This window comes from Pyxicephalus adspersus, chromosome 4, assembly GCF_032062135.1.
Source record: "Pyxicephalus adspersus chromosome 4, UCB_Pads_2.0, whole genome shotgun sequence".
In the NCBI taxonomy this organism is placed as follows: domain Eukaryota; kingdom Metazoa; phylum Chordata; class Amphibia; order Anura; family Pyxicephalidae; genus Pyxicephalus; species Pyxicephalus adspersus.
This window is the reverse complement of record NC_092861.1, coordinates 61,774,280-61,791,154: the sequence shown is the minus strand read 5'-3', so window position 1 is coordinate 61,791,154 and position 16,875 is coordinate 61,774,280. Positions and strand designations below refer to the sequence as shown.

General features: G+C 34.4%; 1 protein-coding gene across 1 annotated transcript in view; it reads left to right on the top strand.

Moving 5' to 3' along the window:
- The window catches only part of CSMD1 (CUB and Sushi multiple domains 1), an 819,458-nt gene that overhangs the window by 754,314 nt on the left and 48,269 nt on the right, over positions 1–16,875 (top strand). Inside the window, exons 55-56 of the mRNA XM_072408428.1 lie at positions 9,589–9,777; positions 14,637–14,810. Of these exons, the coding sequence (XP_072264529.1) occupies positions 9,589–9,777; positions 14,637–14,810 (363 nt within the window). The remainder of the gene's footprint in view (positions 1–9,588; positions 9,778–14,636; positions 14,811–16,875) is intronic.

The window sequence follows — 16,875 nt, the reverse complement described above, 5'->3', positions numbered from 1 at the left end:
GGAATACAAGGAAGTATTAGGTGATGTTTTTGTTTTCCAGCAGAATCCCTGCAAAGCTGGGTTTTCATCTTTCATCAGAAGACACTCTAGTTTAGGAACATCTAGTTTGGTATCCTCAGCTTTTATCGTGGTTATACCTGAGTATAAATGTTTGTTAGGAAAAAGCAGAATCTGTTTATATTAACTGGGCCAGGACTTCAAGTCAAGACAACACGGTGGGTCAGAGCTCAGGTATAAGTAGAGAGCTGTAAATTCAGGGAGTACCTGTAAAACTGAGGACTAGCAGTGGCAACAGTCTGGTCACCACACAAATCTACTGTAATGTGTCCAATTACTTTGATGGTTATTAAAGAATGAATTAATTTTGGGTAACCAGTTACTTGGTATTATTAGGAGAAAATGTCCTGTAATAAAATCCTGGTACTATGGTATATCTTATCCAATTAGTACTATTACATAAATGTCTTATGTTACTATCTTGATTTATACTTGGCTAGTTTACTTGTATTTCATTTTTTATTTATATTTGTTTGAATGTTCCACTAAAGTCTTACTAGATGTTTAGAGTACTTCCGGTTCCTGGTTGATTTTTAATGTATCAAAAAAAAATTGTAGATAATATTGTCTGGTTTATCGTTTGTATCTTGAATATCATTTATTTCAAAGCCAATTGTTTTTACTATGCCCTGTTTAGCTTTAATCTTTCTTCATGTGTGTAGTGTACATCCCCTTTCACTATAAAAGAAACCCAGGAAATATCTTCCCATTTTAAGATTATTGTCAGTGCTCCACAGCACCATAACGTGAATTGAATCAGTCACTAATGGAAATGCATATACTTCATGTCACAGGATCATTGATAAGATGCCTATTTTCTAGAAATGTGGTTCAAATGTTGCTTGGTACAGGGAAAGTTTCAGGAGATGAGTATCAGAAATCTATTTGTGGTTGTTTGCATGCTTTTATCTGCTTGATTTTAGGATGCGTTTTATTTGCTTATATTGAATTGTTAGGTTTCATCTATATGGAAATGTTGAAAGAATGCTTCTGAAGTGTTTACTATTTCAAATAGTTTTTCAGCTATCTGGGTCATTGAGAAAAGGCCAACCTTATATGCTTTAGTACACACCTATTCATTTTTTTATATCAAGATCTATGCATTCTGTTCTGAACTTGATACTTTTTTTTTAATACATTTTATTTAAATGGGAAGTCCACGCAATGAGTTTAAATGTGTTTGTGGGAATTTGGGCCTGTATATACAGTAGAGTGTTACTAGGTCACTTTGCTACTCTTATGTTGTAAATGCTATACATATGTATAGCACAAAATAGATGATAGGCATCAAATGGCTTTGGAGAGGATAGTTGCGTAGAAGAAAATAATGTGGACTATAACATTTACAGTATATTAGCTAATTAGCTGGAGAAAATGATAGTAAGCAAATGAAAAATCTCTTATTAGATGCCTAGAATTAAATATGGCACGGTCCTCACATAAACATGGTCCTCAGATAAAGGTTTTGTTTGTACAGAATTAAAGCAAAGCTGATATCCACATGCAGGAACTTAGCACATGCCTACATTTGCCAGATTCCTAAAAACAATGACTTTTATTGAAGCTCTATAAAAATAAAATGATGGCTTGTGACTTTTTTCCAATGAATATTAAACAAAGTTGATTTATTTTAGCCATTTGTCTCAGTCCCAGTATGCTACATTTTTCTGGATGTACTATGGGGGCTATTTATTAGGCAGTGAATCTGACATTTACCATACATTCTAAGGTAGAGAATCTTTCAGATCCATGTGTTCTCAATTACATTGATTGCTTTCCCACCAGATAATGTTAAGTGAATGTCAGACTTGCCGCTTTATAAGTAGAGCCCATAGAGTAGTTGACTACTGCACTCCTGGAAGTAAATGTTCATATGGCTACCAATGGGAGGGAGTGAAGGAATGTGAAGTGCAGGTAAGTTATGTGGACCTGGAGTTATTAAAAACTGATTAATTAAAATGTAATAAGTGCACCAAAATTAGCTTACATTTACTTTAGGAAAGGCATTCCTTACATGACTGGTTATTTAAAAAGGATTTACCCTAGCTCACTTCGATTTTATTAATTCTGACTTTCGCTTTCCACTGGCCTAAAATGAGGTGCTGTTGCAGAATGTTAGGCATGACCATGTTATGGAGAAAGCATGAAAAATATAAAACATACTTTTAGGAATAGATATTTGCCAAACAGAGTGATAATGTAACTACAAAGGCATAAAGAAATTAGAAAAGATTTAATACAGATTAAAAAAATATATATAACTCCATAGCAAAGCCTCAACACAGAGGGAACCTAAAGGAGACATTAAGTGGCTACTCAGCCAGTCAGTTAGGAGATCATTTCTGGTTGATAAAATGGGTGCACCTAAGCATCTATAATAGTCTTTAACTTACCTTTTAAACAAGCAAGTCAAATCAAATTATATCAAAAACTACAAGAAAAAGGTGCTTCACACCATACTTATCACTAAAAATAAGAAATCTATCTGTGAAGATCGAAGTCTGATTAAAAATGGGGTGATAAATTGATAGTAAATGTTAGGTATCTTGTTTGGACTCATTTTTCTGTGAATGCCAGACAGAAGGCCTAATAACCAGTATCAGTGTAGACAGGGACTGTATACAACATGGTGGTATTGATATAAGAATACCAGATCATAAGCCTGGTGCATTAGGTTGAAGCTTGTAAATAGGAAGCACATTTGCCATTTTTCATATTTTACTATAAATAGTAATAACAAAGTAAAAAAGTTACCAGTTTCAGTGGAGTGAATTTAAAGAAAACCAGTAGTGATAGAATGTGTAGGCTGCCATTGTGGATTTATACTCATGTTCTAGGACACTTGACTGCAGTAAGTATGCAAATTTAGGAAATTCTGACCATCTAACCTACATGTTACTTCTTTTAATAGTGAAATTAATAAACTCAGAGACAACCAGGCAAATATTTTTTTTTAAATTGGAACTAAAGTCCACTAAATACCAATGAAGATGACCGAAGACCGGAGCATAAACACTACATTGCTGGGGGGGCTTCATTTTGGCAAGCAAGTTGCCATAATGTGCAAATATGCTCTCTATAACTGCAACGTATGACAAAAACCTACTGAAGGGACAAAATAGCAATATTTTCTGGCAGTTTAATTTTGCTTTAACAAGAGGTCAGTGATGGTAGCCTCTGCACATCTTAACACAGGTTTCTTTTAAAAAGGCTTATCTCTAATTATGGTAATGCAGAAAAATCTTTCAGATGTACAAAGCCTGCACATGCATACAATATGAAAAGAGAAATGGATATTTTGAGCAGCAAGATAATCTATTCCCACATATGGGAAATGTTCTGACTGAGACATCATTTATGTTTCACGTTTTACAGATATGCAGGGTTTTATCTTCAAAACAGATATATAATCCATATTAATTGAAGGCTGTTGAAAAGCAAAGATTGATTTCTTTGAAGATTCCTTGTTTTTTAGAAGAGTACCACACAGATAAATTGTGTCCCTGTGATAGATAGAGACATGACTAAAGATAACCCACAGACGCACCGCAGCTTTTTTTTACAGTACTGCTTTACATTTTACACTATACCTGCTCCTAGATTTATGGATTCACCAGCACACAGCATCCTAAAATGTGGGCATTTCTGGGCCCTTCTATACAAGACAGATATATAAAACCCTTTTAATGAATTATTATGTTGTTATGTGTAAAAAAATATACACTGTGCGATCTCAAACAGCAAACAGCGATATGCATAACCTACAGCAACCTGAAATCAGCATTTATGAGTCTAGCTAACTAGAGTAGACTTTATATAACTATCATTAAAAACATACCATTAAAAACACAATATAAGTAAAGATTTATTGGGCCTGATTTAATAAAGCTCTCCACTGTATTCTCTCCAGCTTTGGAGAGCTTTATTAAATTAGGTCCATAATGACTTTTTGTGTCACTACAGCCACCTATGTCCCTTCAGTTATCCCTTTCACATATTCCCACCCTCACATTATACCAATTATTCACAATAAACTTTGTCTCAGGAAGCAGGCACTACCAGTAACCCCAGACAGCCAGACCGCACCATAAACCCAGGCAGTCAAGCCTCAGCATTAACTGCCAGGCAGCCAGACCACAGCAGTAACCCCTAGACAGATAGCAACCCCAGCAGAAGGCACCAGTGGCAACTACCAGGTATACTGGTAAATTTGGGAATCTTCTTTTATTTTTTTAAACACAAAGTTGCTAAATGGAGACACAGCTCACAGTAATCACAACCTGGAATGTAATCCTTCCTCAATTTGTGTAAAACCTATAAAGTTCTTACTACAGTCCCACTTTAATTACTCACCTGAAAACAATTTATAATTTTATGTTGCCTAAGTATGTGCAACATTGCTAAACTTCAGAAAAATGTTTAAAATCATGTTTGAAATGCTTTGCTCTTCTCCTCATGTTTGTATTCCTTTTTGCTGACCTTGTACCAGGTACTGTATGTGCGATTCATGTTCATACATCTCCTCTCATGGGAAATTCATGTACTTGTTCAATGCACAAAATCAATACCAATATACTAAATTGTGTTTTCTGGAAGTCTGCATCTTATTTACCAATATTTTATTTTCCTGTATACAATTCCAATAGTGTGTTGACTATATATAAATGGTGAACATTAGTAAAAGATGCATGTATAAGACAAACTAAGTCACACATATTGTCTTTTGGTATAAAAATATCTAGCAAAATATAACAATACTATGCTAACTAGCATTACTTTAAAGCATTCATTTTACCTATTAGTTGAAAAGACTCTATGTGATTTATTTGTAAAGCAGTGAATCTGGTGGAGAATAATCCAGGTATATGTGTTTAATTGACTTTGATGATTCTAATGCCATTTGATTCCAGTTAATGCAAAATTGGCCATCTGTGTAGCATTATTGTGCCTAGAGTATTCACATCAATGGATTGTTTGGGTATTTTTCAAAGCATGTGTGTTTTACTTCAAGCTTGGTGAACCTTAGGCCATCTGGGAGCAATAGGAGTGAAAACATGAACTCTCAGGGGAAATCCATGTGCTTGTTCAATGCACAAAATCAATACCAATATTTGAATTGCACTCAAAAAGTATCTAACTCATCCAGTAGGTTCTTACATCCCTAGGCTTTTGTTGGTATATAACTGTTTAACCCTCAGGCACCGTATAAAATGATTTTGCTTATTTTCCTGAAAAAATTGGATAAGCAAAATTTCTATTTTTGAAAAAAAAAATAGGATTTGTTATTGCAGACAAGAATATTTCACTTTATAGCTGACAAATAGACAGACAAAGCTTCTGATTTAGCAATAGATTGGACAGTGTCCTCGCTAATGTACTAAAATAAACATCTTTGTTCAGCAAATGTGTGCGTTGCAATGACGTTTTGAATATTCCATGCATTGTTTTTGAAAGATGTTATAATTCTAAGCTAGTGAACTATATTTTAGGAGACATGCAGTTTGATGTTTTATTTATAATTTGTTTTGTTGTTACTGACTATAGGCTCTAATAAGCCATGAAAGAACAAAATTGTAAGGTATTTATTATAAATTCAACTGAGTTTAAACTTCTACAAAACACCAGGTGGTGCCAAATCACAAATCGTTTATGCAGAAGAAACTTTAGAATACATAGGCTTAGATTACATGGACTGTTTCCATGGACTTAGTTTACATGAACCCAGCGTTTAACCTGAGGCTTTTAAAGCCCTTGTTTGAAATCCCCATGTATTACAATAGGTTAATCTACACCAGGACATTTCCTTGAGTCACGCTGATGACATTTATTTGAAACGTTGTTTGCAACATTTAAAAAAGTAAAACGTTTGGTTAATGTTGGAAAACGGCCAGAAATGGGAAAACGCGGGAAAATGCTTCCATTGATTTCAATAGGATGCTTTCCCGCGTTTTTTAACAATTTTGAGCGCGCAATATGCACATTAGTTTAAAACGCAAAAAAAGCGTTTTCCATTATTTTAAAGACAAGCTTTAAAATACTAATAAAAGTGCATAACACGCATATAAATGCAGTTGGAACGTTTACATGCATTTTTAAAAAACGCCCATGTAGTCCCAGCCTTAGTTGATTATATATAGAAGTCGTATAAATAGTTAGGAAATAATAGTTACATTTTATACCATATTAGATTTTCTCATTGATACAAAAATAGCTTAAAAGCACAGAATATATTGGGAAGAAGATATTCCTGACATAGTTAAGGTTTAAAAGTTACTTTTGGCCTGCTGTTCCATATGTATATATCCTGAGGGCTTTGAATCTACTTAGATATAAGTTCCAAAGTCATCAGGACATACTTAAGCATCATTCTGACTTTTTCAAGAGACCAAGCTGAGAATGCCAGAACTCATTTTCTATGTAATTCTTGACAGCTGTCACTAGGAGAAAGCAATCTCCTGTGCTCTATCACCTGGATTTACAATTGTGTCCTCTGGGTAAATAGTAATCAGGGAACCCTGTGGCACAGATGTTCAAACCAAGCTATTTAATTCTTTGATAAGATCTGTCTAAGTGACTTTTATTACTGTATATATTATTGTCACCAATAATGACATAAAACATATAGAGACAAATTTAAGAATAGTTTTTAATTTACAGCTTTCAATCATTCTGTCATTCGTTTCTACGTTAGGTTACTGATACCAGCCATATAATGTCTATTTCTCACAGTTGTTCTGAATTGTGGGTATTATTACTGTATTTTCACTGAAGACATTGAAATTTAGAATTCAGCTATTCTACCCAGAAAGACCTAAAGGAAACCTTTAACCAAGGAAAGATTGTTGGCTATGCACAAATTTCTGATCTTGTGCTATAACATATTTACATGGAGTGTATCAGTGTTCAGAGAATGTAATACTAAGTTCACGCTAGATGTAGTCGGTTATACCATAGGTACAGGCACAGAACATTAGGAGAGATATTAGGCTTTCTACTGTTTTAAGGACAATTCCAATTCTGTTCTCTAAAAGCCATTTACCATTTGCAATTTTTTTTTTTCAATTTAGGACATAGATATCTCTGAAAACATCAGTAGTAGATTTTACCATGGTAGGCCAGAGCACCTTTGTCCAACTACAACTAGTCTGGAAGTCAAGCTACCTAACCAAAAGTATTGAGCTGAGTATCTTCCAGAGTAATGCCAAATCTATATTACAGTGAAAACGCAAAAATCGATATCCTTGTCAACTGTTGGCTTTGAGTGTTTGTTAGTAATCTCCAACACTGCACCACAGTATACGGTATTACCACCCAGTCAGCAGTAAATAAACTGATTAAAGGCGGGAAATAGAAGAGTGCAGGCTGTTTTGGGAAGGGCAAATATGACTACAAGGAAAGAACTTGATTGGAACCTCCAAAGTAAACATCAAAAAGACCCAGTTATGCACCAGAAAAAAGCAAGTGCACTTAAAGAACATTCTACCATTGAAAGGATTCCTAATTGCCTTATGTTCTACAATGGATTTGCATTTTGTGGCTTCCCTTACAATGGCAGTTTAGGCAGGAAATTGGATTATTTAATTCAAATTTATTTTTATTTAAATTATTTATTTTATTAATTCAAATAGAGTAAGCTCTGTACCTTGTTTGAAATAAATATTGACCAGAGTGGCACAGATCCTGCCACATTTTCTACTCATATTTCATACTTCAAGGAGTTTTTACAGGCTGGGTAATTAAAGCTACATTTTTTCTTTAGTTTATTATTTAAAGCTGGCTTTATTTTCCAGTTAAGTAGAAATATAGTTTGATATGGAGTTTGCAACAGTTTTGGGTTGATTTACCAAGACAGTGTCAGATTTGCTTTAAGGTACTAGTCAAAATATAAATTACAATTTAATTTACTGTATAGAGCTCAATGATTTATTTATAGTGCCACACTCCATATGCTGAACAATATGTTACATACTCTGAAATGTCAAGACCTGTTGGACTGTACTTGAAAAATTCCTGACTGCCAAATTCTGTAAATGTACACTAACTGAAAAGTATGTTTTTTTTTAAATTAAAGTTTAATCATATTTTGCCTTCTTGACCCCCATCAACAGGCTAACAATTTTTTTAAATGGTTAATAATTATATTTACACCTAGTGATTAGATCAGTGTGTCTCTGTGCTTCTTGATACAAGCAGTTCATGGCTGGTGGGAGGGCTATACGTGGAAATAGCAGACTGTTCTAGATAAAGCCTACATGTAATTCTCAGCTTCCACAATTGAAATAACTGAAATGGAGCAAGGGAACGGGTTGGATAATGGGAGGAACGGTTGGATAATGCTGAATGTTCACCGGAATCAGGGAGTCTCTCTTGTTGTGTATTCTAATGAACACTTATTGAAGCTCATAATATGCAAGGAAACCTGAGTAAGAAATTACAGTACAAGATAGGAGCATGTGCTATTGTGTAAAACTATTGGTAAGGCTCCAATAAATTATTTTATCATATTTTTTATCCTGATATCACCTTTTTGCTAACTTTTTACATCCTATTTTGGTTGATCTCCTGAAGCATGCTTATTGCTACTTCTCACCTGCATGTATGCACGTTAAAGTCTGTAAAGCATTTAGGGTTGGCCTATGGATGGTAACATTTTTAGAAAATGTCTCATTTAATGCGTGTTAAAACAGCTACTTATAATCTCCAAAAGAAGCCTGTGTGATGGGCTGACAACACAGGACCAAATATTTGAGACAAATATTTGAGACAAATATTTGAGAAAGGGTTGTCACCCTAAACCAGATAGTAAATAAACAAGGTTTTTCATGGCAGGGTTATTAGTTAATAATTTTATGAATCTGTACATTTGAAAATGGCTTATTTACGTTTCTGGGTTTTTAATAATTTCACACCTCAAAGACAGTTTATATAGACACTAGGGCCATATTTTTAAATTAGGTAATATGACGTTAACCATATATTCACTGCAGGTGAATCATTCAATGCTTTTTAAAACACTTTCCACTGTAAGATTCACATGCAGTAAATGTTTGGCACTTTAGAAATCCAACTACAAGTTTTATCTTTTTCTACCACCCTAGAGATTGTAGTTATTTCTGGAAATTGTATTTAACATTAAATATATATTTGGCTGTAAATGTAAAGTTTTTTTAGTGCATGTGACATGTCATTGTCAAGGGAGAAATCAAAGTGAAGTCATAATGGCTGCAAGCAAACTTTTTAAATAACAAAGCCTGAGAGCAATGTTTCAGAAAACATGTTATAGATGACAGATTTTTGTCATTGTCTGTCTAAATAAATTCTTTCACTGCAAGAGGCAACTAACGAGTTTACCTACTATTCTGGTCTCCAATTGCTAAGTGCTCAATATAAAAGAATTTAAAAAGTGTCTTGGTAAAGAAGTTTGTTCCAGGAGTTCATAACATTTATTTGTAATCTATCTTGTAAGCACCAGACATTATTTTTATTCACCTCAGATCTGAAAGATATTGCAAACTCTTATCTTATTTACAGTGGTAAACTGCACAGATCCTGGCTTTGTGGAAAATGCAATTCGTCATGGTCAACAGAACTACCCTGAAAGTTTCCGTTATAGAATCAGCGTGACCTATCATTGTAAAAAGGGTTACTATCTTTTGGGATCATCTGTTCTTAACTGCAAGGCAAATGGCATGTGGGACAGATCACTACCGAAGTGCATACGTAAGTTTTCTATGTCTAGTCCTATTTATAACAAGGTTAATAGAACAATGTATTCCTTTTAAAATATCACTGTGAATGTAATACCTAAGTGGATTAAAAATTATTTGCTGGAGTATACAAACTAAAATTTCCAGGAAAAAAATGTTAAAGCTTTTTTAATCAATTTTAAAAGTAAGGCTGCAAAGTTGAAAATTAAAAGACTGGGCTATTACAGACACATCAGATAGATAACAGATTTCTTTCACTGGAGAATGGAAAGGGGAGGGGGGAAGGACAAGCAAGAGGCACCTTGTTGTGTTCCCCTTTATAGGAAAGTACAGCAGTTGTTCCTTCTCAGTCATTCATCAATTTATCAGGGCATATTGATAAACAGTGACAGTGACATCTGTACACATGCTAGATTTTTTTCTCAAGACGATAATTACAGTTCAACTCTGGCAACAATTATCTAGTTAATGTATATAGCTAGCAACACTCAGAGTGAGAGGCTAATCTGATGTGTTGCATAATAATAAATGCAGAAAGAAGAAAGATGGCAACATAGTGGGAATACAATGGGATCTCAGAAATGAACTTCTGTTGCTCCTTTAGTTTACAGTCTAAGACTGAAGTAGTCAAGCCGATCTGTAATGGGCATCTTCCTAGTTTGTTTATTCAAGAAAATTTGAATCTGTTTTCAAAAGTAGAAATGGTGTAACATTGGTAAAGGAGCAAAGAGAACAATTTGACTATATTCCCCATTAAATATGTAGAACTCCAAACCTTACCTCAGTCCTAAATGAATATTAGTACGGAACAAAGGGATGTGCACACAATTATATTACATGTGAAACAAGCAAAAAAAAAGTTGAAACCAACTATCTTAGCTGCCTCTAACAATATAGCATAAAACTCTGTGGATCTGAGAGTTCTCAACCTGATTCCATATGTGGACATTGCAGATTATTACCTTTAACCTAAAGCTTTAATGTATCCTAAACATAAAAACTCTGACTAACTTTAATGGTAACAGGCTATTAGAAATAATTAGTAGGGTGCTGGAGATTTATCCTGTATTCTTTCTGTTTTCTTAATAATTTGCGCGTGGAATATTTCATATTTTATACAATTTTGATTTAGAAACATGCATATCATACATAGAACATCAAATGTTAACTTTTAATTTCCATAATAATATAACTGGTAATAGCAGATAATCTAAACAGATTAGAAAACAACAGTCCCCAAGAGCCAAATCTGAGAAGGGTAAACACTGTGGGCATAGGAATAAATTTATTTTCTTTTTGCAGGCTTTTCTCCCTTTAATTTTACCTGGTAATCCTGCAAATATCATGTCATGTCCATGAGTGGGGTTACTATGTTTACTATTGCACTGTATCTATGAAGAGAGCCATGGCTGCCATTTAGGCTGAGTATTCACCAAGATGACTAGATTGGCTAGCTGGAACAAATTATATTTTTGTTCTTTAACCTCCCTAGCGGTATGAATAATGAGTAATTTTAAATGTAAAATCAGTACATTTAAAAATACTCAATATTTAAAATTTCCCAACTGGTCCCACCTTACATCCCCACGGTCCCACCCTCCAGCCTAAGGCTTGCGAGCAAATGCCCAGCCGGCATCTGCTTCCCCTGGCCTCATGTCCCCAAAGTTTACACGCCGGGGACGCAAATTCTGGCCGACATCTGTGTAGCCTGGCAATGCCCAGCCAGCATCAACAGGGAAAGCAGATGCTGGTCATCACTGGAGGATGCTGGGGACATCACTGGAAAATGCCGCAGGCACTGCTGGAGGACGCCGCTGGAACATGGGAACCAGGTAGGAGTTCGCCACTTTTGGCACTGAAAATTAATCCTAAACCACACTCCGGGTTGCGCCAGGGAGTTTATTTAATGATTTTCTCATTTGGTCTTGCCTATTCTTATCACTAGAGAGATGAGGTTATCTCCTAAAATGGTGAAGTGTTTAGAGATAATAGTATCAGAATGTGATGTCCAATAATATTCTTTAACCTCCCTGGTGGTAACCCCAAGTGTGGCTCGGGGTGAAAAAACATGCTAAAAGTGGTAACCCCGAGCCACACTCGGGGTAGCTAAACACTTAAAAAATATTGACTTATCTGGTCCAATCGGCGTCCTCAAGTGTCCTGCCCATCGGAGCCCATCCTCGGGCTGCAGCATCTGTCCCCCGGCGAGTGCACTGCCATTCCTCAGGAGTTCCCGGTGCTGTTGGTGCATGCGTCTGTGCATGCAAGAGAGCACGAAGGGAAAATAATATATATGCCACTGTACAGTTATAATACAGGTTTCAGTATTTTTATAGACGCTTGTTTTAACAGATTTTTGTGTTTTTTTATTTAAAGTTTACTATTTTTAAAATATTGGATATGTTTCTGGGAGTTATGTCTAAGAATTATAGGCCTACAATGTAAAATAAATTTTCATCAAAGACAATGTACCACTTTTATACATATAAATCCGAACAAAAATGAACCCCCCAGGAGGTTAATGTAACAATTGCCTGGGTTTTAGAGCTTCCTATGCTTTCTACATTATCAGACCATATGTGCAGGCACATATTCTACAGTATATGTACCTAGTATGCATGACTTCCTTCAATTTGGTTAGGCTATAGTAAGCAGCAGTCCTGTTTAAAAGTTATTAAACCTTTACAAATCCTATTTTTGTACAAATAAAAAAACAGAATTCAGAGTGTACATCCCTTAGTACTATTTTTAAGAATGTCTTCGTGCAGATGCCTTTGGATTTGAAAAATTAGGGTATTATATTTTTCTGTGGAAATAAATTATGTCTATTATTTTGTAAAGGTCACATACAAGAAACATAACGCTGTAGTGTACATAATGTATTTCTGCATTTGAGTCTATGTGGCCTTGAAACATTCCTTTCAAACACAGTACGTAACAAAAAAAGTGTGGATGAGTTATAACAAAAATATTTTGAGTGAAAAAAATGAAAGTTTCTGCTACTGCAATGACTTGATTACAAGATAAATCAAGGTAAACAGCATGGTAGAATGAAAAAATTACACCCATGTAGACAATGAAGGCTCCAAAGGGAATGGAAGAGGTTAATGTACTTCATGTAATTTCTTTAAAAGTATATTGGAGTAAAGGTTTTTGTAAGAGCAAAAAAAGGAGGCAAGATGATTTACTGCAGCCTTAAACACAGCTCGAGAGGAAGCAAACACCTAAAATTAAAACGTAAGTGATGAAATATCACAGGAGATTGTAAGTAAAAAGTTCTTAGTTCCCTGTTAAGTATTTTTTTTTCTTCTTAAATGGTTCTGCATCACTGTTTGCTCTTAAAACAGTTTATAAGGAAATGAGGTCTGAGAAAATCAACAATTAAATTATTTTTTACTTCCCCCTTGTGCTGTCTCTTAATCTACTCCTAGACATTAAGAGAAAATGATAAGAGATCCAGGGAATGCGAGTGGCCCTAAGAAAATTATTTACAGTAGTTCAAAAAGCCGTCTCATTAGCAATTAGGAACCACAATTGCTTTTTGTTAGTTTTGCTTTGGAGTTTAAAAATAGAATGAAGAAAACAACATTTCTATTTTTAACACAGTATTTACTTCCTCTGGGGAAAAACTTATCATAAGATATTTCGTTTTTATCCAATTTAAGCTTTACATAGATTTAGGATCATGTATATTGTTTGGTAATTATTGTACAATAAATGTGTTATGAATACATATACACACTGGACCTGATTTATAAAAGTTCTCCAAGACATGAGAAGATAGACTATCATGGGAGAACCTGGATGACTCAGCAAACCTGGAATGGATCTGGTCCAGGATTTAAATACATCTGACAATTATTACTAAATGCTTTTTAAGAAAGCACACAGGCAATTCCATGACATCTATGTGTGTATGAGTCTATCTTCCGCAACTTGGAAAGCTTTAATAAATCAAACTCACCTTGTCACAATGGTGCAACTCTTGACCAACAAAACACTGCTTATCCTAATAACAATCCTTTTTTTATTTGTAATGCCAAAATATTATATGCTCCTCATATTTGCATCAATTTGGAATTTATACAATTTCATGGAGGTGAAATAACTTACCTGAGCTACAAAATAATAAGCTGAATACTGGAAACTGGTTGTTATAGTCAACACCTCAGTCAACTATTACCTTTTTTAAGAGAAGTAAAGTGAATTTCCAAACCTTCATACTTAATTCTGTACATCAATTTTTTTTTTCTATTAAAACTTTTATTAGAAGATGAAATCTTTCAATCATAAAATCTTAGTTCTGTACTGTGTGGTTGCTGTGTTCAGTTCAACCACACTTCACAAGGAGTGTACCACAAGGTTGCGTACAGTTGGGGATTGCTGAGGTTCATTGTTTTCAGAATGTGCAGAAGCAACTGCAACTGTTTTCTAACGACTCCAAGCTGATGTTGAAGGTGGTTGCAATCAAGTCAATGGAAGAAGCTGGCCACTCTAAGGCGACCAGAAATAAAATACTGTGTTCAGCAACTACAGCTTCAATCACCTCAACTGTTTGAAACTACTTACACAAAGAGGTCACCAACTGCTTTAATTCAGTTAAACAGAAGTGGTTGGGAACATGGTTGAGCATATGGCAGACAGTTTTTTGGGCTTTGTCTTCTGTTTTATCCTTATATACTTATATATAGTTTATTGGCATATATATTACAGTATATAAACTGAAAAAAAAACAAATTAAACAAAAAAGCAGTGTTTGGAACCAGCACATTTTTAAATAAATAAATCTAGAAAGAAAGCTCAGAGTGAAAGTGTATGTAACATCTTTTACAAATGTACTAAAATAATCAAAAATTATTTTACTATTTACAGCTATATCATGCGGTCACCCCGGTGCTCCTGCCAATGCAGTTCTTAATGGTGATAAATTTATATATGGCTCGAAAGTACACTATTCTTGCACTGGAGCACATATACTCATAGGAAATGCCACCAGAGTTTGCCAAGAAGACAGTCGATGGAGTGGAACACTTCCTCACTGCTCAGGTACATTTATAAAAAGAGAAATATACTGTATATAAAGCACATTTTCTGCCACATAAAAGTTATGTTGCAATTACAGCTTCCTGTTCAGGTTTGATCTACCTTTGCTCCGCTCTAAAAGTAGATAATGTTCTCCTGTATAAGGTTTATTTGACAATATTCATCTGACATTACAGTAAATAAGTCTAACAGAAGCTGTGTCTACCCCATACTTTTCTTTATCCAAAGCAAATACCAGGAAAGAAGCTGTTTGGTAACTTGTGGGAATTACTGAAAAATAAGTGTGACTTATTGCCAATATTTGAATAGTATAGGCATATTTTTATATATATATATATATATATATATATATATATATATATACACATATATACATTACTTCTCCATTCAACACATCAATAACAACCATGGTTAAGCTATACTACACCATACAAAGAAGAGGAATTATATTGCCTTATTATATAAAAACAAAGTTCAAGCAACTATTTTATATAAATCAAGAAACCTTGTGACTAATTTCCATTTGTAGAATGTTTATGGATTAGTTCTGAAATCTTTGTTTACTGTGAAAGACCTAACTTGAAATGTAATAAATGTTTAGATATCTGAAGATTTGGATAACTAAGATTCAATATTCAATAATGACTCTAAGACCCCGTCTACTAAAGGAAGAAGCAAGGTTAGGTGAAGTGCTTGTATGCCTCATTTTACAAATGTATTTAATGAGATGGATGTAAGTGAAGCATACAATCCTGTAAGGAAATAAAAATAAGCTTGATATTAGGTTAGATCATGTTTAAGCTGTACATCTGTTGCCCTTCATGTAACCCCAATCTTTACCTTACATTTTCTAGTAAAGTGAGCCAATGACAGAATATTTCATATGTTGTCTCTATTCTGTTGGGAGCCATACATGGTTTTTTAACTTTTTTTTTTGCTTGAGCAGTCTTGTAGAAACAAGTCACCTTTTTGCTTAGTCTTAGTGTCCTATTCAAGCTGCATTAAACCTTTCCAAAGAGAAGTATTGCATTGCCATTTTTTGCTGTCCTTATAGTATCTATACTGTAAATCAATGATCTGAGGCAAATATAATGATTTTAAAAGTTCCAACCTACATATTTGTCCTAGATTCCATTCAACACTAGTTCACATGTAGTGACCAATAAGGAAAAAAGGTGAACAGGAAAATTGGGTTTATTACCACTTATATGGAGATTGGCAAAATAATTATCATAAAATGAATAATATTCCAATGGTAATTGTAGGGGAGATTATTTCACTAAAAAGAGTCAACCTTTCAGGTTAATTACTACTTTTACAAACGTGTAGAAAAAATAAATAGCTTTTTTTGAACAAATAACAACACTCAAATTTGCTTGTATGGGCAACACACTGATTGGAGAATGGGGAAATCTTCTCATTTGGATCAAAGATGGAAATATAAATATTATATTATATAGTTTGCATGATTTATTAGCTGCTGGAGACCTAGATAGAAATGTGCATGACAAATACTACCTATTTTTCCCACTTGAGTTTATTTTGTATAGTAGAGAAAATGGACAATATTAACCAAAAGTAACTCCTTTTGTAGATAGTGCTGTGACATTTGTTGACACAAGAATATATAAAAACTGTCAGGAGCTGGTCTTACAAAGGAGTGTACAATTTCTACTAGATCAAGGCAACACACTGTGGTTTGACTGTTACAGGTTTTACTTTGAGCACAAAAAACTGTGTTGTCTAAATAATTTGTGAGCTATTGCATTTCATGTTGAACAGTCCTTCAGAAAGATATATCTTAAGGAATTCTTCCATGACAGAATACCTATGGTGCCAAACAATCTCCCACAATAAGGCCACCGTATATTGTAAGAGAATTCTCAGTAGACCCCAGGAACCAATTCTAGCCTGAACAAATGTTTCAACACATGTAGGGATCCTCTATCCTGGGTAAAATGAAAAGGGAAACAATGATAAAGTGAATGTTTTTCCAGTAAGAAATAGGATCATGTTGACAAAGCTAGAAGATCACACCAACATACAAGAAAATTCTGTAGTCTAGAAA